Below are 23741 nucleotides of genomic sequence, written 5' to 3' on the forward strand. Positions count from 1 at the left end.
CACCTATTAATGAACCCTTGTCACTGTGAAAGTTTAACCCTGCTTGAAATTGCCCTTTCAAACACGCCTACTCACTTGTTTACACAACAAAGTAAGAGCTTTCAATGTCTGCAGGGACTGCAAAGACCAAGGTTACAGAAAATGAGGGTCAACGCTGCAATCCCGGCAACACACCAGTGCAGTGAGATTCCAGAGGCACTTTACTGCAGTCCCAGTACCTGGTGTTACAGTGTCAGACCCGTCCGCACCAGTCCCAGTACCTGGTGTTACAGTGTCAGACCCGTCCGCACCAGTCCCAGTACCTGGTGTTACAGTGTCAGACCCGTCCGCACCAGTCCCAGTACCTGGTGTTAGTGTCAGACCCGTCCGCACCAGTCCCAGTACCTGGTATTACAGTGACAGACCCGTCCCCACCAGTACCGTACCCCGATGTTATACAGTGTCGGACCCGTCCCCACCGGTACCATACCCCGGTGTTATACAGTGTCGGACCCGTCCCCACCGGTACCGTACCCCGGTGTTATACAGTGTCGGACCCATCCGCACCAGTCCCAGTACCTGGTGTTACAGTGTCTGACCCGTCCGCACCAGTCCCAGAACCTGGTGTTACAGTGTCAGACCCATCCGCACCAGTACCGTACTCCGGTGTTATACAGTGACAGACCCGTCCCCACCGGCACCGTACCCCGGTGTTATACAGTGACAGACCCGTCCCCACCGGCACCGTACCCCGGTGTTATACAGTGACAGACCCGTCCCCACCAGTACCATACCCCGGTGTTATACAGTGACAGACCCGTCCCCACCAGTACCGTACCCCAGTGTTACACAGTGACAGACCCGTCCCCACCGGTACCGTACCCCAGTGTTGTACAGTGACAGACCCATCCCCACCAGTACCGTACCCCAGTGTTGTACAGTGACAGACCCATCCCCACCGGCACCGTACCCTGGTGTTATACAGTGACAGACTCGTCCCCACCGGTACCGTACCCCGGTGTTATACAGTGACAGACTCGTCCCCACCAGTACTGTACACCAGGACTGCTGGATTGGACAGGAAGGTTAAAGTTTTGGCTGGGTGTAGACTTTCAAAACACACTGAAATCTAGTAACATGGTCTTACTGTATATTGTGCTAGTTCCTTCTACAAATGGCTAACATTTCTGGGTTTTCAACTGGGTAACGTCCAGGGAGTTGTGTTCTGTCCCACTGACAGAAACTCTCAGCAGTGAATTGAGCTGATGTTGAAGAGTGCAGAGCTGCAGATTGGGGCACATTGTCCTCACTCAATCGCTTCACGTCTGAACTGTTCATAAAACAAATCTCCAAGGGAGGGGTCCTTTCCTGCCCCAGGTGTGCCAGGAGAACGTCTTTGTTGAAGTATGCTGCGGCAGCCTTCACTCTGGCTTCCCCTGACGCTCTCCGGCACCCTCACTTGCCAGACGCGTTGTTCTGCTGCTGCTGCTCTGCCAGGGCTTGCTGCAGCCTGACCCGCTTCCGGGAGTAGTGCTGCCAGTGGAGAAGCTGCTGCTCGTCGATGAACTTGGCACACTGCGCGTTCACCAGCTCCTTACGGAAGTGCTCGTACTGCAGCAGCTCCAGCATGTGCAGGCACTGGGGGTATCTGCAGGGCAAGAGACAGAGAGTGAGAGAGCTAGCGGAGAAACACGAGGGCCGGTGACCCCACACCCCAGGTCGGCAAGGGTCGGTTGGAGACACGAGGGGCGCGGTTCAAAGTCCTGTGATCAATGAGCCCTGGTCATAGACCGGTGAGTCTGGAGGTTAAGGCCAGAAGGTCAAAGCCCCTGGGTCGGCATGTCTGGAAGTTGGAGGCCCGATGTCTGCAAGTCTGGGCAAGGAACTGGAGGCCAGACATCTGCGTGTCTGAGGGAGCATAACATATAGGAGCAAAAGTAGGCCATTCAGCCCATCGAGTCTCTGCCATTCAGTCATGGGCTGACTCAATTCTTCCAATCATCTCCATTCCCCTGCCTTCTCCCCATACCCTTCGATGCCCTGGCTAATCAAGATAAGGCCGGGGCCAAGAGTCCTGTGGTTGGAGGCCTGTCTGTGGTTCGGAGGGTGGGAAAGGGCCTTGTTTGGTGTTGTTCTGCTGAACCTTGTGGACATGCTATATTGGCACCAGACTGTGTGGCAGCAATTGCAGACTGCCCCTAGCACGTTCTCAGCGCAAACACCACATTTCACATTATGCTTCGATGTACACGTAACAAACAAATGAATCCGAAGAATAATTCAGTGTCTCAAGAAGGCGGATTCATCACTAAAGACCCTCACCACCCAGGACATGCCGTCTTCTCATTACTATCATTGGAGAGGAGGTACAGGAGCCTGAAGACACACACTCATGAACAGCACAGTGGTGTAGTGGTTACAGTGCCAGTGGCCCGGGTTCGATTCCTGACGCTGTCTGTACATTCTCCTCGTAACCGCATGGCTTTCCTCCCAGTTATTGTACAGTGACAGACCCTACCGGTTAGTAGGTTCATTGGTCACATGGAGGTAATTGGGCAGTGTGGGCTCGTTGGGCCAGAAAGGGCTATTACAATAATACATAGGAACAGAATTAGCCTACTCGGCCCATCAAGTCTGCTCTGCTATTTCATTATGACTGATTTATCATCCCTCTTAGCCCCATTCTCCTGTCTCCTGACACCCTGACTAATCAACCTCTGCTTTAATATACCAATGACATGGCCTCCACAGCTGCCTGTGGCAATGAATTCCATAGATTTAATACCCTCTGGCTAAAGAAATTCCTCATCTCTGTTCTAAACAGATGTCCCTCAATTCTGAATCTGTGTCCTCTGGTCCTAGACTCCCCCACTATAGGAAACATCCTCTCCACACCCACTCTATCTGTGTCCTCTGGTCCTAGACTCCCCACTATAGGAAACATTCTCTCCACATCCACTCTATCTGTGTCCTCTGGTCCTAGACTCCCCACTATAGGAAACATTCTCTCCACATCCACTCTATCTGTGCCCTCTGGTCCTAGACTCCCCCACTATAGGAAACATCCTCTCCACATCCACTCTGTCTGTGTCCTCTGGTCCTAGACTCCCCCACTATAGGAAACATCCTCTCCATATCTGCTCTATCTGTGTCCTCTGGTCGTAGACTCCCCACTATAGGAAACATTCTCTCCACATCCACTCTATCTGTGCCCTCTGGTCCTAGACTCCCCCACTATAGGAAACATCCTCTCCACATCCACTCTGTCTGTGTCCTCTGGCCCTAGACTCCCCCACTATAGGAAACATCCTCTCCACATCCACTCTATCTGTGCCCTCTGGTCCTAGACTCCCCACTATAGGAAACATCCTCTCCACATCCATTCTAACTGTGTCCTCTGGTCCTAGACTCCCCCACTATAGGAAACATCCTCTCCATATCTGCTCTATCTGCGTCCTCTGGTCGTAGACTCCCCCAATATAGGAAACATCCTCTCCACATCCACTCTATCTGTGTCCTCTGGTCCTAGACTCCCCCACTATAGGAAATGTCTTCTCCATATCCACTCTGTCTGGGCCTTTCACCATTTGATGCCATGCTGTATCTCTAGTTTCTTTTCCTCTGCCATCCGAATCCATGAACACTAACTTCTTATTTCTTTATTTACAATATTTAGTCATTTGTAATTTATAGTAATTTTTATGTACTGTGTTGTACTGCTGCTGCAAAAGAACAATTTCACAACACATCTCAGTGATAAAAACCTGATTCTAGATATGAACTTCCCAGGGCAATGTACAGTGAAAAAGGTGGTGCCTCAAGTTATCTATTTTTACTGTAATTTATATTACATCGCTCTGTACTGCTGCTGCAGAACAATACATTTTACGTTATATGCCAGTGATATGAAACCTGAATCCGACACTGGCCGGGGCACTTACTTCAGGTACTTGGCATACTCCGGCTCTTTCCAGTACAGAAGGTACTTGAAGTAATTGACGAATGTGCGGTCTCTGAAGTAGCCTCGCTGCGCCAGGACTGTGGCACCAAGACAAAATAATTTAATTAGGTGCCAGCGACAAGGCTACCCAGACAACCACACCAATAGACAAGGCACACCTCCATAACCAGTGCTGGCTCTCTAATCCCTCAGCCACAACCCCAACTCCCACCACTCTTTAACGCCATTCCCCTACCTGTCCCTCTGCATTGCCACCCCTCCAACAATCCCTTACAGGAGCTACTCCCAACCACCCACCACGGTCCTTACCACCGTTCACACCCAGCAAGCACTCCTGTATCGCCCAGTGAGCCACCGGGGCCCCTCTCTGAGAACCTCCCATTCACCGATCACACCGCGTCGTCAGTCAAACTCTCAAATGCCGAAGAGGAGCGTACTGGAGTGAGACAGATCAGCAACAACCTTGCACTCAACATCAGCAAGAACAAGAAATTGACTGTGGACTTCAGGAAGGGAACACACACTGGCCCTCATCGAGGGGCCAGGGGTGGAAAGGGTGAGTAGTTTAACCAATTTCCCCTGGGATCAATAAAGTATGCCTATGACTATGTCTGGTTTCAAGTAGCTGGGCACCAACATCTCAGAGGATCTATCAAGGGCCGAAGGTCTATCAGGGGCCGTTGATGTAATCATGAAGAAGGCACAACAGCGGCTCTACTTCATTAGCAGCTTGAAGAGACTTGGTATGTTACCAAATACTCTGACAAATCTCTGTAAATGTCTGGTGGAAGGCATTCTGACTCATTGCATCACAGCCTGATTTGGAGGCTCCAATGCACAGCATCGGAATGAGCTGCAGAGGATTGCAGACTGAATCAGCTCCATCATGGGCACAACCCTCCCCAGCACCAAGAACATCTTCTAAAGGCGGTGCCTCAAGACAGCAGCCACCACTAAGAACCCTCAGTGCCCAGGGCAAGCCCTCTCCTCATCAGTACCATCAAGGATGAAAGGCCCACACGCAACGCTTTGGGAACAGCTTCTTCCCCTCCACCATCAGATTTCTGAATGGACAACGAACCCATGGACACTACCTCACTTCTTTTTCTTTCTTTTGCTCTCTTTTTGCAATTAATTTAATTTATATATATTTCATTGTAATTTTTAGTTTTTTATGTATTGGAATTTACTGCAGTTGCAAAACAACATATTTCATGACATGCCAATCATATTAAACCTGATATCATCGTGGTGTGTGGACTGGGCTCTGTAGTTCACATTATGATGTGTTTCTGGTCTCTCCTTTTTTAATTGCTAATTTGTACGATTTTCATTGGGACAGACTGGCTCTGTGGCCTGCAGTTAAACAACACAGTGCTCAGCTGAACTGAACAACACGGCACTAAGCTGAACTGAACAACACAGTGCTCAGCTGAACTGAACACTCCTAGGCCGGTTCAAGGTTTTGATGTTTTATATTTTGTGTGTTTTTTGCTCACCTTTGCCATTTGCACAATTTTTTCTCTTTTTTTTGCACAATGGGTGTTTGATGTTTTCTTTGAATGGGCTCTTTGTTTCACGGCTGACCGTGGAAAGTCAAATCTCATGGTTATATGCTACATATACTTTGATAATAAATGTACTTTGACTTTGAATCTTTGATTCTGGCTTAATCGTGCAAGCTTGGAGGTAGAATTTAGTCAGCTTCCATCATCAGGGACCCCCACCACCGAGGCCAGGCCCTCTTCTCACTGCTACCATCCATCATCAGGGACCCCCACCACCGAGGACAGGCCCTCTTCTCACTGCTACCATCCATCATCAGGGACCCCCACCACCGAGGACAGGCCCTCTTCTCACTGCTACCATCAGGGAGGAGGTACACAGTCAACGATTCAGAAACAGCTTCTTCCCCTCCGCCATCAGAGCTTTGAATGGTCTGTGAACCCACGAACACAAACTAGTTATTCAGCTTTCGTAATTTACGGTGTTTTTATATGTATTGCACTGTACTGCTGCCACCAATATCACATCCTATGTCAGTGCTAATAAACCAGATTCCGATATCCTACACCAGCTCCCCTGGTCTAAGCCTCCAGCTGAATCCCGTTGCACTGCCTTGCGCAGTCTGCCTGGCACTGTTCCCAAGGTCAGCGACGCCGGCAGCTACCCAGGATACTCACAGTTCAGGTAGTTTGGGTTTGCCAGACACTGAACAAACTCCAGCTCCACCTGGAAACGCAGCTTTGCCTGTTCCTCTGATGATGGATAATGGGGGGGGGGGGGGGGGGGGGGAGGAGGAATGGTGGAAAACACAGGTTAATTCTCACAGTTCAAAAACTGACAAAGTGTGATACTCAAACATCATCTCACAGAACATAGAACAGTACAGCAGTACAGAGTACAGGCCCTTTGGCCCATGACGTTTTTACTTACTCTAAGATCAATCTAACTCCTCCCTCCCACACAGCCCTCCATTTTTCCATCATCCATATGCCCATCTAAGAGTCTCTTAGATGTCTTTAATGTATCTGCCTCCATGCCCCCAAACCTCCTCTCCACCTCCCAGTAAATCTTCCTGGGGATCTCCTGCACCTTGCCCCACAACCTCGGGGACCTGCTCCTGACATCCGCCACTGTCTGCGTTCTCTCCGTGACTGCATGGGTACCTCCTGGGTGTTCCAGTTTCATCCCTCATTCCAAAGACGTGGGAGCTTCTGGGTTAATTGACCACTGAAATTTACCCTCCAGCTGGGTTAATGGTAGAGTCTGTGTGAACTTGATGGGAATGTAGGGACAATTAAAGCAAATGCATGGCTAATGGTTGGCACTAACCCAGGGGTCAGTAAGACCAAAGAACTGATTGTGGACCTCAGAAAGAGTAAGAAGAAGGAACACACACCAGTTCTCATAGAGGGATCAGAAATGGAAAGAATGAGCAATTTCAAGTTCCTGAGTGTCAATATCTCTGCACCCAACATATTAATGCAGTTTCAAAGAAGATACATCAGCAGCTATATTTCATTAGGAGTTTGAGAACATCTTCGGAAACAGCTCTGTTTCTATCTTTAATATCTCTTTTTTTCCTTTTCAGGGTTCTTTTGAAGACCCTGACCTGGAGTTACACGCTGACTTCAGTTCTTTGCGGGAATTGTACCCGCTCTCAGGGCCTCAAGACCGGCCGCTTTTCGGTATGCCAAGGACGTGGCCTGGAAGACTAGCACACCTTCAGGGTGCCGGATTTTGGTGGCTCTGGAGATGGGCTGATTCGAGGCCGGTACTGCTGCCTGATGTGTCGCCGGAGTGTATGGAAGATCGAAAGCAGCGAGCTGGCTGCTGGCTGTGTGCCTAGAGACCCGAGTTCTTTGGGCACAAAGCTCTGGAAAATCGACACAAGACTTTTAACACCATAAATTGGCGAGTTGTTTTGTTATGCCTCCCCTCTCGCTGTGAAATGGGGACACCTATTTTTAGAGAGAGAGAGAGAGAGAGAGAGAGAGAGAGGAGAGAGAGGAGAGAGAAAGAGAGAGAGAGAGAGAGAGGAGAGAGAGAGAGGAGAGAGAGAGAGAGAGAGAGAGAGAGAGAGACACACACACACACACACACACACTGTGGAATATTGAATTACCCGGTGAACAAGTAGTGCAAGTCTGTGTCTTTATTGATGCTTTGCTGCACACTTGAGTGCTCGGTGGAGGGGGGGGTGCTTTTTTGCTGGTGGGGGAGGGAGGGGGTTGTTGCTTTGCTGCTGCTTATGCTTGGGAGGGGGGAGTTGGGGGTCTTTGGGGTTCTAACATTTAACTGTCATTCATTCCTCTGCTTTCGTGGATGTTTGCAAAGTAAAAGAATTTCAGGATGTATATTGTATTCATATATACAGTGTGTGTGTTTTTTTTAATATATATATATATATACACACACACACAGACATATACACACACTTACTGTAATTCACAGTTTCTTTCTCTATTATGTGTTGCATTTACTGCTGCCGCAAAGACGACAAATTTCACAACAAATGCTGGTGATGTTAAACCTGATTCTGATTCAGGTGGGGGGGGGATGCTAAACCCTAATACACTTTATTATTTCTTAATTTATTTGTGGTTATATTAGTTAATGTGTTGTGTGTGAGCTATATGTACAGTGTTTAGCGTCTTGATCCGGAAATGAATCTCAGGGTTATATATATGGTGACATTGATGCACTTTGGTAATAAATTTATTTTGAACTTTTTCTTTAGTGGACTGGAAAATTGCACACCATGAGGAAAGGCCGATAAGAATGGCGATAATTTCTTTGGAACAGAGGACTATAAGGAAACTTTGTCGAAATATATAAAATTATGAGCGACCTGGATTCGGTGAGTTTACAGGAAGAATTAATTTGACACCAGAGTGTGTGGCAACACCTGCAGGCTACTCTTAGCACCTGCCTGGGTATCTTGGTTGTTAATCCCAATGATTCATTTCACTGAACGTCTCCATGTCTGTGAGATACATAAGCATAAATCTTGAATATATCCCTTTACAGATCTATCACATTCAGATATATCCCTTTACAGATTTAATTCTCACAAGTACATTGAAATATTGAGTGGCAGGGTGGAGATACGTCACTACCAAAGGAGGTGTAAGGCATTCCTTCCCTCCACTAGTCTACAGGTCACCCTTGGGCAAGGTGTAGAACCTGCTTAGCCCCCCCACTGATCAGGGTCACGTGAAGCCACGGGATCAGGTGGTGGATGGTTGTTTGAGCAGCTGGTGTATATCACAAATCCTGCTTACGTGACCACTGACAGCAGACAATCTCTGAAGAGTATTGATAATGGCTGGGGTCACCCAGCTTGTAAAGACACTGCCCAGAAGAAGGCAATGGCAAACCACTTCTGTAGAAAAATTTACCAAGAACAATCATGGTCATGGAAACGGCACATAATGTACAGAACTATAGTGGGGGGGGGGTGACCAAAACAAAGATTGAAACATTGAAGCATACAGAGGAACGTGTCATTTGTGGTAACAACCAACACATTTAAGGATGTGCTGTGCTAGGGCCAACACAGACCAATGATCGAACAACATGACAGATGAGGAAATGAAGGGACTGGTATTTTTTGTAGGAAGAGTTACAGAATAAACACTCACTGCAAGGCAATTAATCCTCCTGCCTTCCAGCTCCAAAATCCGGGTTCAACCCTGACTTCCAGTGCTGACTGTGTACACTTTGCATGTTCTCCTCTGACTGGGTGGGTTTTCCCCATGTGCTCTGGTTCCCCCCCGCCCGCCCCCAATCACATTCCAGCTCGCAGGTTGCTGTGCTAGTGTCTGTGCAATCCGGTAGGATATACGGAAACATCTTGGCCAAGACAGTGAGACTGAAAACAGCTTCTTCCCGAGGGCTGTTGTGCAGCTGAAAGATGCTACACCATGACTTGCCGATGGCCTTTGAGTGTTATGGACTACTGCAGTCACTTGCTGCAGGTAAATATGGAAATTTTGTTTTTAATTAAGCCGTAACGCATGTATTGCAGATATTTGTTTTGCTGAGACTGGAATAGCACAGCAATCTCGTTGTCTTGAGCAATGACTTATTCTAATTGCCCAATTTAGACCATAAAACATAGGAGCAGAATTAGGCCATTTGGCCCATCGAGACTGCTCCCCCATTTAATCATGGCTGATCCTTTTATTCCCTCCTCAGCCCCACTCCCCGGCCTTCTCCCCATAACCTATGATACCGTGTCCAATCAAGAACCTATCAAGCTCTGCTTTAAATACACCCAATGACCTTGCTTCCAAAGCTGCCTGTGGTAACAAATTCCACTAATTCACCACTTTCTGGCTAAAGAAATTTATTTGCATTGCTGTTTTAAATGGATGCCCCCCTATCCTGATGTTGTCCTCTCTTGTCCTTGACTCCCCCAACATGCAAAACATGCTTTCCACATCTACCTTATCTAGGCCTTTCAATATTTGAAAGGTTTCAATGAGATCCCCTGCGTTCTTCTAAATTCCCGCAAGTACAGACCCAGAACCATCAAACATTCTTCATATGATAACATTTCACTCCCAGAATCATCCTTACGAACCTCCTCCGAACGCTCTCCAATGACAGCACATCTTTTCTTGGATGAGGAGTCCAAAACTGTTAACAATATAACATTTTAAATGCTGCATTTGCTACCCTTTTTGATTCTGCATCCCTAGTGCACTGATACTCACCCTGCTGGCTGTAGTTTTCTCCTCTCATCTGCCTGTCCTTCCTGACAGTCTGCACACTATCTTGGCTTTTTTTTACTGTCCATTCTATCCTGAGTCCCTTTACTCCGGTTCCCACCCCCCTGACAAATTAGTTTAAACCCTCTCCAACAGCTCTAACAAACCTGCCCACCAGAATATTGGTTCCCCCCTGGTTCATCACTTTTGAACAGGTCACACCTCCCCCAGAAGAGATCCCAATGATCCAAGAACCTAAAGCCCTGCCCCCTGCACCAGCTTCTCAGTCATGCATTAATTTGCCAAATCATCCTGTTTCTACCCTCACTGACACGTGGCACAGGCAGCAGTCAAATGTTCCTCATTTGATAACTCTTTCATTCCTGGAATCATCCTTGTGAACCTCCTTTGAACCCGAAGCCCAAAACTGTTCACAATACTGAAGGTGAGGCCTCACCAGTGTCTTATAAAGCCTCAGCATCACATCCTTGTTTTTATATTCCAGACCTCTTGAAATGAAAGCTAACATTGCATTTGCCTTCCTCACCACCAACTCTACCTGCAAGTTAACCTTTAGGGTGTTCTGCACAAGGACTCCCAAGTCCCTTTGCATCTCAGATTTTTGGATTTTCTCCCCATTTAGAAAATAGTTTGCACATTTATTTCTACTACCAAAGTGCATGACCATGCATTTTCCAACATTATATTTCATTTGCCACTCTCTTGCCCGTTCTCCTAATGTGTCCAAGTCCTTCGGCATCCTACCTGTTTCCTCAACACTATCTGTCCCTCCACCAATCTTCGTATCATCTGCAAGCTTGGCAACAAAGCCATCTATTCCATCATCTAAATCATTGATATACAGCATAAAAAGAAGCAGTCCCAACTCCGACCCCTGCGGAACACCACCAGTCACTGGCAGCCAACCAGAAAAGGATCCTGTTAGTCCCAGTTGCTGCCTCCTACCAATCAGCCAATGCTCTAACCATACCAATAACTCTCCTATGATACCATGGACTCTTAACTTGGTAAGCAGCCTCATGTACGGCACCTTGTCAAAGGCCTTCTGCAAGTCCAAATATACAACATTCACTACATCCCCTTTATCTATCCTACTTGTAATTTCCTCAAAGAATTCCAACAGGTCCATCAGGCAAGATTTACCCTTAAAGAAACCATGCTGACTTTTTCCTATCTTGTCCTGTGTCACCAAGTACTCCATAACCTCATCCCTAACAATTGACTTCAACATCTTCCCAGCCACTGAGGTCAGGCTAACTGGTCTATAATTTCCTTTCTGCTGTCTCCCTCCTTCCTTAAAGAGTGGAGTGACATTTGCATTAGTGCTGCTTCATGCACCCATGCTGAGTTTGCTAATTTCATCAATTTTGCCTCCAGCTTCCACTCTGCCCTTAAATTCACTTGGTCCATTTCTGTCACCTCCCTCCCCTTTTTTGATCTCTGTCTCCACCTCCATCGACAAACTGTTGGCTGCCATTATTTTATAAACCTACTGATTCGCAGTTATCGTGACTCTTCCGACACTGTCCACTGTAAAAATGCAATTCCCCTTTCTCAGCTCCTTCATCGCCGCTGCACGTGTCCGCAGGACGCTTTCCTTTTCAGTACATCAGAGATGCCCTCTTTCTTCAAAGAACGGGATCTCCCTTCCCTCCGCACCAGCATCTCCCCCATTTCCTGCTGCCTTAATATAGAATTCTTTTGTCCTCACCTACCACCCCATGCTTCCACATTCAACAAGTCATTCTCCGCAGCTTCTGCCATTTTCAACAGGATCCTACCACCATTCACATCTTTACCCCCCCCCCCACTTCCCGCAGGGGTCGCTCCCTCCATGATTCCTTGTCCATTTGTCCTTCCCACATATACTCCTGCTCCTTACCTGCCCACCACATCACCCCCGGCTTCTCCTCTCCTCTCCAGCCCTTGACCTTTCCCAGCCACCTGGTTTCACCTATCACCTTCCAGCTATCCTCCTTCCCTTACCCTCACCTTTTTACTCTGTCGTCTTCCCCCCCCTTCCAGTCCTGAAGAAGGGACTCAGCCTAAAACTTCGACTGTTTGTTCATTTCCATCGATGCTGCCTGACCTGCTGAGTTCCTCTTGCGTTTCGTGTGTTGAACTGAGAGAGAGAGAGAGTGAGTTGCAGGCAAATAGGAGGATAGATTTAAACAGGCTTCCTCCTTTACCTGATAAAAGAACGAGTTACTTACACAGCACGTGGATCTGTATCAGCAAGACTAAAGAGCAAATGCGGAAAGGAGGAATTGGGCCAAGAGGCTGTTTCATCAATGGACCAGAGGGTTGAATTAATTGTAAAATTAATTTATTAAGTAAGCAATGGCGAATGCCAGGTCAAAAGAAGATCCTATATTTTGAGGTCAAAAGATTGTTAGACAATTCGCCAGTGGTGGAACCAGATACCCCAAGCCGGAGCTGCTTGGATAGTACAGAAAGCTCAAGGGCCGAACTGTCTCTTCTCACCCTATGGAAAGCGCCCGAATGGCTAGGGTCAGTCCCCCAAACCACAGCAGCACTGGCTGGGGAGAGAGAACAACAGCGACCTCCAACAACTGGACCCCGACTTCCGCCCCGCGCATTTGCTCGCAGCTCCCACTTCCGCCCCTCTTAGCCGCCCGGCGATTGGCGCAGCCGGTCACGTAACGAACACATCACGCCCTCCCCTTACCAGTCTCCAAAGTATTCGGGGCCGCCGCCATTCTCCCTTCGTTACGCCACGGACATAAACCAGAAGAAGCCGTTTCGCGTCCCCAACACTAATAGTCGGTGCTCACAGGTACGATTTTCCGCACGTTAATCGATGTAATCGACACAGCAGACGAGGAATCAGCCCCCGGCCTCAGCCCGTTCACCGTCTCCGCAAACACGAAGGAAGTGACGAAGACAAGCAGACACTGCCCCCCACCGGAATGGAGGGGAAACGGCACGATATCGCCTCAGGGCTAGAGGACCGCCGGTATGGCCTCCTGACTGCCGGAAGACCGGTGCTGCCGCTCCCTGTCTTAAGGAGGACCGGTGGTGCCGCGCCCTGTCTGCTGGAGGACTGGCGGTGCTACCCCCCCCACCCCCAGTCAGTGGGAGGACCGGTGGTTCTGCCCCCTGTCTGTGGGGGGACCGATGGTGCTGCCCCCTGTCGGTGGGAGGACTGGTGTGCTGTCCCCGTCTGCCTGAATGGAAGACCAGTGGTGGTGTGTACACTGGCCCGTCTCTGTCCCCTCCTGGTTCACCTCTGTGAGCTGTTCCTTCTGGATAACCGCTTTTCCTGACGTCCTCTTTCCTGTGTTCTGACAGGTGGTTTTGGAAGACCCCTGATCACTGTGAACCCCAGCGGGCTGCAGATCACCCCACCGGCGAGGATGAACCCTGTAATCTGGTGGATTCGTACCAGCTTTCAGTCAGTGCAGGACCTCGAGTCCAACCACCTGCTGGACCGGCTGAAACAGAGCCGGAACCAGGTGTTGCTGCTGGTGAGAGGCCCTGAGCAATTCCTTCCTCCTCCTTCCCGTAGCTGCCGGATTGTCTCTGGAGATTGTTGGGAATATGGGAGCGGCAGGGATAATTAGATAACTGTGTTCACTAGGCCACAGAGTGAGATATCATTGAGACAGTAGACCATACGACATAGGAGCAGAATTAGGCCATTCAGCCCATCGAGTCTGCTCTGCCGTTCCATCATGACTGATTTATTATTCCTCTCAATACCATTCTCCAGTCTTCTTTCCATAACTTTTGAACTGCTGACTAATCAAGAACCTGTCAACCTCTGCTTAAAATATACTCAATGATTTGGCCTCCACAGCTCCATAGATTCATCAGCCTCTGACAAAAGAAATTCCTCCTCATCTCTGTTTTAAAGGAAAATCCCTCAATTCTGAGGCTCTTCCCCATTATCCTAGACTCCCGCTATAGGAAACAGTTCTCTCCACATCCAGTCTATCTAGACCTTCCAATATTGCAAAGGTAATACAGGCCCTTTGGCCCAACTGGTCAACACAGGCCACAGCTGGTTCATAATCCTCCATGAACCTCTTAAATGTTGCAATTGGACCCACCTTGACCACTTCCTGGGACAAAAGGTACTTGGTGAAGGGTCTGAGAGAAAATTTACAAGGATGTGGCCGGGACTTGAGGACCTCAGTTAAAGGAAAAGGTTGAATAGGTTAGGACGTTATTCCCTGGAGAGCAGGAGGATGAGGAGAGATTCACAGATGTATTCAAAATTATGAGGGGTACAGATAGGGTAAATGGAGGCAGCGTTGTCCACTGAGGTTGGGTGAGACCTCACCAAGTACCCTGTATCACTGATAGTCACCTCACCAAGTACCCTGTATCACTAATACAGAGTCACCTCACCAAATACCCTGTATCACTGATACAAAGTCACCTCACCAAATACCCTGTATCACTGATACAGTCGCATCACCAAATACCCCATATCACTGATACAGTCACATCACCAAATACCCCGTATCACTGATACAGTTACCTCACCAAATACCCTGTATCACTGATACAAAGTCACCTCACCAAATACCCTGTATCACTGATACAGTCGCATCACCAAATACCCCATATCACTGATACAGTCACATCACCAAATACCCCGTATCACTGATACAGTTACCTCACCAAATACCCTGTATCACTGATACAGTCGCATCACCAAATACCCTGTATCACTGATAGAGTGATGCTCTCTTTATACCATCCTGTCACGCACTCCCAGGGTCAGACACAGGGTAAAGCTCCCTCCACACCGTCCCATCACACACTCCCGGGGTCAGACACAGAGTGAAGCTCCCTCTACCCCGTCCCATCACACACTCCCGGGGTCAGACACAGAATGAAGCTCCCTCCACACCGTCCCATTACGCACTCCCGGGGTCAGACACAGAGTGAAGCTCCCTCCACACCATCCCATCACACACTCCCGGGGTCAGACACAGAGTGAAGCTCCCTCTGCACCGTCCCATCACACACTCCCAGGGTCAGACACAGAGTGAAGCTCCCTCTACCCCGTCCCATTACACACTCCCGGGGTCAGATACAGAGTGAAGCTCCCTCCGCACCGTCCCATCACACACTCCCAGGGTCAGACACAGAGTGAAGCTCCCTCTACCCCGTCCCATTACACACTCCCGGGGTCAGACACGGAGTGAAACTCCCTCCACACCGTCCCATCACACACTCCCGGGGTCAGACACAGAGTGAAGCTCCCTCCACACCGTCCCATCACACACTCCCGGGGTCAGATACAGTGTGAAGCTCACTCCTCACCGTCCCATCACACACTCCCGGGGTCAGACACAGAGTGAAGCTCCCTCTACCCCGTCCCATTACACACTCCCGGGGTCAGACACGGAGTGAAACTCCCTCCACACCGTCCCATCACACACTCCCGGGGTCAGACACAGAGTGAAGCTCCCTCCACACCGTCCCATCACAAACTCCCGGGGTCAGATACAGTGTGAAGCTCCCTCCACACCATCCCATCACACACTCCTGGGCCAAGGATAATACATCAAACATGATTCCTATTCCACTCATTACAGGACATCCGCAGTCGGGCCGAATATGAAGTCAGTCACTTGGAGGGAGCCGTTTGCGTTGACTCAGAGACCACCGATATGGAGAAGACGGTGAAGGAGCTGGGTCTGGCAGGTAGGGACCACTGGGGTTCTGATCCTCAACACCATCGTCTCCCCCTCCTGAATGTCACTCTTTACCTTCCCTCCAGCTAAACGTCTCCCCCTCCCCCTTCATCTACCCCTCCTCTCTTTCATCCCGTCTCTCACTTCCTCCAGCTCCCTCTCATCCCTTCCACCTCACTCCCCTCTCCCTCATTACTAACCCCTGCTTCATCTACCCCTCCTCCCTCTCATCCCCTCCACCTCACTCCCCTCTCCCTCATCACTAACCCCTCCTTCATCTACCCCTCCTCTCTCTCATCCCTTCCACCTCACTCTCCTCTCCCTCATCACTAACCCTTCCATCTACCCCTCCTCTCTCTCATCCCTTCCACCTCACTCCCCTCTCCATCATCACTAACCCCTCCTTCATCTACCTCTCATCTCCTCCACTTCATTCATCTCCTGCTCTCCCTCATTCACTCCCTGTCTCTAACCTCACCTTTTCTTCCTCGAGTCCAATTCGGGTGGATTGACCAGAGGGTCTGGGGGGGGGGGGGTGCGGTGGGGTCTGAGGCTCAAGGGTGTGGAGTGACTGTTGGGGAGTGGGTGGGGGGCAGCGGGTAGGTGTTTGGGGTGAGGGGTAGGGAGTGGAGTTAGAAGGGTGATGAGGGAGTGTTACATTGGCATGAGTGTGAGGGAGAGGAGGTGAGGTGAGGGAGATAGTGAAGGGGAATGGAGGGGGAGTGGAGAGTTGCTGAGGGGGGGGGAAGGGATACTTGGCGGTGGGTGAGGGCGAAGAGGTGGTTTATGAGGAGTACCGGAGGGGCATTGTGTGATCTGGAGTTGAGTTGGGATATTGTGTGATCTGGAGTTGAGTGGGGTATTGTGTGATCTGGAGTTGAGTGGGGTATTGTGTGATCTGGAGTTGAGTGGGGTATTGTGTGATCTGGAGTTGAGTGGGGTATTGTGTGATCTGGAGTTGAGTTGGGGTATTGTGTGATCTGGAGTTGAGTGGGGTATTGTGTGATCTGGAGTTGAGTTGGGGCATTGTGTGATCTGGAGTTGAGTGGGGCATTGTGTGATCTGGAGTTGAGTGGGGCATTGTGTGATCTGGAGTTGAGTTGGGCTGGTTGAGGAATTAGTCACAGTTAAGGGACTGTGCAAGGGAATGAGGGTGAACTTCGTACCCTTGGGCAACCCCTCACCATCACCCTTGCTGTCCCCCACAGACAGCCAGGTGGACAGGGACGTGGTCTGTTACTGCACATTGGGCTACCGTTCCTCCAAGATGGCCCAGTCCCTGGGGCAGTTCCTGGCCCGTGATTTGGGCCAGGGTCTCAGCCACTCACAGAGGATCTACAACCTGGAGGGCGGGCTGATGAAGTGGGCCAACGAGGGCAAGCCCATCGTGGACAGCAAGGAGCAGCCCACCCAACTGGTCCACCCATACAGCAAAGTGTGGGCCTACCTCCTGAAGCCAGAGCTCCGGGCCCCGATGTGAGATGCGACTCAGGACACGGCAACGGAGAGATGGAGGGATCACTGGGAACTCAGTTGTAAGGAAAGGGTTAATCAGGCCGATAATCTCTGCTCATGTGCTTCTACTGCTGATTCACTTTAATATTCACGGCACGGTAGTGTAGCGGTTAGCATAACGCCTTCCAGAGCCAGTGACAGGGTTTAATGCCCACCGCTGTCCGTCGGGAGTTTCTACGTTCTCTCTGTGATACGTGGGTTTCTCCAGGTGCTTTGGTTTCCTCGCACTGTCCAAAGACGTTGGGTTAATTAGTCAGATGGGTGTATTGTGTGACACGGCTCGCTGGGCCCGGGGGGACCAGTTACCGCACTGTGTCTCGACATAAAAAATAAACATGGAAGTTCCAGGGTGCAGGTTGAAGGAGTTTTTACACTGTCGTGTTGTGACAGTGATACAGTGGTGTAATGGTTCGTGCAAAGCTGTGCGACACCAATAATCCGGGTACAATTCCTGCCTCTGCCTGTCAGGGGTTTGTACGTTCTCCCCGTGACTGTGTGGGTTTCCTTTGGGTGCTCTGGTTTCCTCCCATAGCCCAAAGACTTACTAGTTAGCATTAGTACAACCTGGGCATGGTATGTTGTCACAATGGCAACACATCATCGGATGTGTTAGCCGTTGACGCAAACAACACATTTCAGTGTGTTTCAATGTAAATCTGTTCTTTATCTCAATCTTCTAACCGCTGGGCCTGTTGTATGGAAGGGCTGTCATTCACTAACCCCAGCAGGTTATAGGTTTCCCCCACCATCCGAAGGTAGAGCGTTCCTGTGAAATGGTTTGTAAGCCGGAATGTCGTAAAGTGAAGAAGCAATTACCATTAATTTATATGGGAAAAATTTGTGAGCGTTTGCAGACCCAAAAATAACCTACCAAATCATGCCAAATAACACATAAAACCTAAAATAACAGTAACATATAGTAAAAGCAGGAATGATATGATGAATACACAGCCTATATAAAGTAGAAGTACTTTTCCACAATCATTACTGAACTGTTCTCCGTAGCGAAAATCTCACGCAAGCGCTGTTGGCAAAAACACAGCGCAAGCGCTCTCCAGTAACCTTTAAGCTATGAAGCTGCCAAATCATACCAAATAACATGTAAAAATACACAGCCGATATAAAGTAGAAATAATGTATGTACAGTGTAGTATCACTTATGGGAATCGGGAAGACATTGAGCACACTGATGATAGTGTGTTAGGCTGAGTCGTTGGAGGTTGGGGTGGTGCAGTGGCCCCCACCCTCTGGGCCGCTGACCGATACGCGATCTGCAATCGCCTCTGATCTGGGCCGACATTTATGTGCCAGGTGGCACCTAATTAATTAGCTTGTTTATTTCGGCTTTTTTTCTTAAAGATGTGCTGGGTGCCTCCGGGCTACCGCTGCATTCTTTGCGGATCGGTATCTGTCCGCAGCCCGGGGGTTGGGGTGGTGGGATTGGGGTGTCATCTGTTTCCATCAGAGCAAGCAGGTCATCTTCTATGTCTGCCTGCCTCGATGTTGAAGGTCGAGGTTCGTCGTCTGCTGTGGCTGATGTGGAAGGTTTGCTTGACTGCTTAGCCTCGCACATTTTTAGATCATACAGTTCTTTGTAAGGACTCAAACCATCCTGCAAATATGCCCTAAACCGACGTACCCTTTCAAAATTAAAGTCGTACTTTATCATTGCAGCGAAAATCTCATGCAGTTGCTTCACGTTCAGTTCCTGGACGACTTCACTTTCAGTCTGTTCGCTACTGCATTCTGTTTCGATTGTTATCCTTTCCTCTTCCAATTGCATCAGCTCTTCATTTATCAGTTCTTGGTCATGGGATGCCAAAATCTCTTTAACATCATCTTCGTCAACTTCCACAAGCCAAACTCACTTTGTCCTTGCTTCGTTCACTACGATCGAAACGCTTAATTATGTCTATTTTTACGCTAAGTGTAACACCCTTACGAGCTCTTTTAGGCTTTTCCGATACCTTAGAACTCATCTTGCTAATGGCTGCTCACAGGCACGTGTTTAAGCAATGCCGTTCCGAATCCGGGAGAGAGCAGCTGCTCGGGGCGCGCGCTGATTTTTTATCGCGCGCTGCCTTTTTTCGTAACAGTGAAAACATCTTCTGTTAGCGAAAACAGGGAACTAATGTAGGTCTTTCTTAACAGTGAGGTTTCGTAAAGCGAACGTTCGAAAAGCGGGGAACATGTGTACCTGGATCACTCATTAACCCTGGTCGGTTATCTGGAGGTTTAAGCCTGGCTACACTCAGGGTTGAGCTGTTGCTTGAGGGCTGACCTTAGTGTGATTATGGACATAGAGCGGATTGTGACTCAGACATTTCCCTAATGGTACGTTGCGGAGAGCCGCAGTCAATTAATAGTTGGTTCTGCACAAGGAATGTTTTACATAGGTATCATTAGAGTCGGCAGAGCGACAGGGCAGGATAATCACTGTCTGGAGCTGTCTGCAGGGGAACATCCTGTCCCAATGCACAGACACGCGTGTCTCTGTTTGTTCAGAGTTAGGGGTGAGAGACAGGTGATGGGACACACACAGCTCTGGGACGACTGGAGCAGGCACGCACTAGCTCCAGGAACACTCAGCTCTGGGACAAGCACTAGTGCTTTAGCCAGTGCGAGATGGGTGACAGTGGACTGCAGGGCACTGGCAACTGGCAGACTCTCTCTGTTTGTGTGTGGGTCGAGGGCTCTGGGAATGAATGACGGAATTTGTTGGGGTCTGTGGGCCCAGGGTTCATTGGGGTCTGTGGGCCCAGGGTTCATTGGGGTCTGTGGGTTCAGGGTTTGTTGGGGTCTGTGGGCCCAGGGTTTGTTGGGGTCTGTGGGTTCAGGGTTCGTTGGGGTGTGTGAGCCCAGGGTTCGTTGGGGTCTGTGGGTTCAGGGTTCGTTGGGGTCTGTGGGCCCAGGGTTCATTGGGGTCTGTGGGTTCAGGGTTTGTTGGGGTCTGTGGGTTCAGGGTTCACTGGGGTCTGTGGGTTCAGGGTTCATTGGGGTCTGTGGGTTCAGGGTTTTTTGGGGTCTGTGGGTTCAGGGTTCGTTGGGGTGTGTGGGCCCAGGGTTCGTTGGGGTGTGTGGGTTCAGGGTTCGTTGGGGTGTACGGGCCCAGAGATTTTGGGGTGTGTGGGTTCAGAGTTTGTTGGGGTGTGTGGGCCCAGAGATTTTGGGATGTGTGGGCCCAGGGTTTGTTGGGGTGAATGACCAAGCTTGTTGGAAATGGGCCACAACTATCTGAGAACATAAATGGCTTTTATTTCTGTTTTAAATCAATGTGAAAGATTATCATGCTAATTCAATATTAATAACTGAATAAACCAGTGAATTCCAACGCTGAATTCTGTGCTGCCTTATTTAGTATCGCCAGTCCTCAGTGCAGAATGTAAACTCCCATCCCAGGAATAACACAATTAAAGGTAGTAGGAGGGATCTGGGAATACAAGTCCAAAATTCCTTGAAAGTTTCATCACAGGTAGACAGGGTCATAAAGGAAGCCTTTGGCATGTTGGCTCTCATAAATCAAAGTATTGAGTACAGGAGATGGGATGCTGTGTTGAAGTTGTATAAGACATTGGTGAGATTTAATTTGGAATATCGTGTGCAGTTTTGATCACCCACCTACAGGAAAGGTAGCAATAAGATTGAAGGAATACGAGAAAATTTGTAAGGATGTTGCTGGGACTTGAGGACCTGACTTATGGGAAGGATTGAATAGGTTAAGACTTTTTCCCTGGAGCATAAAAGATTGAGAAGAAATTTGAAAGAGGTGTAGAAAATTATGAGGGGTATAGATAGGATAAACGCAAGCAGGCTTTTTCCACTGAGGTTGTCTGGGGCTTCAACCAGAGGTCATGGGTTAAGGGTGAAAGGTGAAATGTTTTTGCTCAGAGGGTGGTGAGAGTGGAATGAGCTGTCAGTGCAGCTGGCGGCTCTGGGTTCAATTGCAACACTTAAGAGAAGCAACACTCACAACACGCTGGAGGAACTCAGCAGGTCGGGCAGCATCCGTGGAAAAGATCAGTCAACGTTTCGGGCCAGAACCCTTCGTCAGGACTGAAGAGGGAAGGGGCAGAGGCCCTATCAAGAAGGTAGGGGGAGGGTGGGAATTTAAGAGAAATTTGGATAGGTACATGGATGGCAGGAATATGGAGGGCTGAGGTCCAGCTGCGGGTCGATGGGGCTAGGCAGATTAATATTTTGGCATGGACTAGATGAGCCAAAGGACCTGTTCTATGACTCTATAAGCACAAAATGAATGTAGTTACTTTTTGATACTAACACTCCCCAGCGTACAGACTCTAAAGGTGCCTTCTCTTCCCCGGGGTACAATCCCCTCTTCACCTGATCCACCTATCACCTACCAGCCCCTGCCTCACACTCCCCCACCTTTCTACATACTGGCCATCTCTCTACAGGGAAAGGTGCAGGACTTAGGCCATTCGGCCCCTCAAACCTGTACTGTCCCTCCATATGCCTGGGTGGTAGCATCTCAGAGGATCTATCCTGGGCCCTGCACATCGATACAACCTTGGAGGAGGTATGCCAGCATCTTCACATACTTTATAGATGTTTAAGGAGATTCAGCATGTTATCAAAGTCCTTGACAAACTTCGACAGAAGTATGATGGAGAGCTTTCTGACTGGTTGCATCGGCATCGTAGCCTGGAATGGAGGCTCCAATGCACAGGATCCATTCACAAGAGGCGACAGAGAGTAATACACCAGGTGCTGCAGGAACTCGGCGAGTCAGGCAGCATCTATGGAGGGGAATAAACAGCCAACGTTTTGGGCCGAGACCTTTCATTGGGTCCTGACATCAACTGTTCATTCCTCTCCATAGAAGCTGCCTGACATGTAGAGCTCCTCCAGCATTTTATGTGTGTTGCTGAAGATTCCCAGTGTGTGCAGAATCTCCTGAGTTCATGAGTCAGTGGGAGACTCCCACCATCTGGGCCATGCCCTCTTCTCAATGCTGCTGTTATATAAGGGGTACAGGGGCATGAGACCCGCACCTCAGAGTTCAACAACAGCTTTTTTCATCAGCTTGGACTGATGTCATTATGTTTGTTTTGTCCTGAGGGTTATGTATATTTCCTGCTAATTGTATGTAATTTACGTTTATAACACACTGTGCTGCTGCATAAGGTGAATATTCTTTGAAATTACATTCTGGGTAAATACACCCACAACAGTAAACTTGAACATCGTCCTGTCTGATCTATGCTGGCCTCAGTCTTGGGTGAGACTAGAACCAGAGGTCATGGATTAAGGGTGAAAGGTGAAATGTTTAAGGGGAACATGAGGGGGAACTGTTTCACTCAGAGGGGGGTGAGAGTGTGGAACAAACTTCCAGAGGAAGTGGTGGATGCGGGTTTAATTGCAACATTTAAGAGACATTTGAATAGGTACGTGGATGGGATAGATGTGAAGGGTTATGACCCAGGTGCAGGTCAATGGGAAACCAGGCCAGAATGGACTAGATTGGCCAAAGAGCCTGTTTTTTTGTGACTGTAGGGAAAGGTTGAACAGGTTTGGACTTTATTCCCTGGAGCGTAGGAGAATGAGAGGAGATTTGATAGAGATATACACAATGATGAGGGGTATAAATAGGGTTAATACAAACAGGCTTTCTCCACTGAGATTGGGTGTGACTAGATCTAGAGATTATAGTTAAAGGTTAAGGGTGAAAGATGAAATGTTTAAGAGAAGTTTGAATAAGTACATGGATGAGAGAGGTATGGAGGGCTATTATCGTGGTGCAGATAGATGGGTCTAGATGGGCCAAAAGGCCTGTGTCCGTACGGTAGTGCTCTACAACTCTAAGTGCTAGTCTGGCTGGTCCTGAACACAGCCGGTAATGATAATGTAGTTCACTGCGTGCTGATACCTTGTACAACAGTGGCGAAGCAGTCAAAACGTTTTCACAGATCCAGTAGTCCTGAGATTAGAACGTTTTGATTGGGATCTTGGATCGTGGATGATCTGACCATGGCATGGCCTCACCACCCGCTGAGCGGGAGGCTGTCCTGAGTAATTCGTCAATGTGTGGCCGCCTGTGATCGGTGCTTACCCACAGGCTTCCTGCACACTAATTTTTTGGGATGTCACAGATGTGGTGTGTCCAGCAGCTCTGGGTCTGTCCCTGCAGCTAATGCTTCCCGTCCATCCGGTGCTACAACAGGGCAGCCAGGTGGCCGGAGGTTGTCAGGACCCCTACTCCTCTCCTGAAGCTCACGGAGTAGGGAGACCACCTGTACTCTAGTATAACACTTTACAGCGCCAGCAACCCAGGTTTAATTCCCACCATTGTCTGAATGTTCTCCCCACGACTGTGTGAGTTTCCTCTGGGTGCCCTGGTTTCCTCCCACATTCCAA

At 49.1% G+C, this 23741-nt stretch overlaps 2 protein-coding genes across 2 annotated transcripts; one reads left to right on the forward strand and one right to left on the reverse strand.

Moving 5' to 3' along the window:
• Positions 1–877: 877 nt before the first annotated feature.
• med31 (mediator complex subunit 31) lies at positions 878–13247 on the reverse strand. The gene is made up of 4 exons (XM_072242985.1): positions 12869–13247; positions 6124–6198; positions 3921–4017; positions 878–1627 (listed from the first exon to the last, which is right to left on the reverse strand). The coding sequence occupies exons 1-4, from the start codon at positions 12897–12899 to the stop codon at positions 1435–1437; spliced, it is 396 nt and encodes a 131-aa protein (XP_072099086.1). The 5' UTR covers positions 12900–13247; the 3' UTR covers positions 878–1434.
• Positions 12812–20697, forward strand: LOC140187567 (sulfurtransferase Alvin_2599-like). Its single transcript, XM_072242984.1, has 4 exons — positions 12812–12976; positions 13492–13667; positions 15753–15861; positions 17060–20697. Exons 2-4 carry the CDS (start codon positions 13557–13559, stop codon positions 17329–17331), a joined length of 492 nt encoding a protein of 163 aa, XP_072099085.1. The 5' UTR covers positions 12812–12976; positions 13492–13556; the 3' UTR covers positions 17332–20697.
• Positions 20698–23741: the final 3044 nt, after the last annotated feature.

The sequence above is a fragment of the Mobula birostris genome, chromosome 25 (genome assembly GCF_030028105.1).
Source record: "Mobula birostris isolate sMobBir1 chromosome 25, sMobBir1.hap1, whole genome shotgun sequence".
NCBI classification, from domain to species: domain Eukaryota; kingdom Metazoa; phylum Chordata; class Chondrichthyes; order Myliobatiformes; family Myliobatidae; genus Mobula; species Mobula birostris.

Coding starts and splice junctions, on each gene's coding strand:
- med31 (XM_072242985.1), bottom strand. CDS start 12,899: ATGGCGGCGGCCCCGAATACTTTGGAGACTG. Junction 6,199..12,868: donor CCCGAATACTTTGGAGACTG/GTAAGGGGAGGG, acceptor ATCCATCATCAG/AGGAACAGGCAAAGCTGCGT. Junction 1,628..3,920: donor GAGTATGCCAAGTACCTGAA/GTAAGTGCCCCG, acceptor CTTGCCCTGCAG/ATACCCCCAGTGCCTGCACA.
- LOC140187567 (XM_072242984.1), top strand. CDS start 13,557: ATGAACCCTGTAATCTGGTGGATTCGTACCAGCTTTCAGTCAGTGCAG. Junction 13,668..15,752: donor GGAACCAGGTGTTGCTGCTG/GTGAGAGGCCCT, acceptor CACTCATTACAG/GACATCCGCAGTCGGGCCGA. Junction 15,862..17,059: donor GAAGGAGCTGGGTCTGGCAG/GTAGGGACCACT, acceptor TGTCCCCCACAG/ACAGCCAGGTGGACAGGGAC.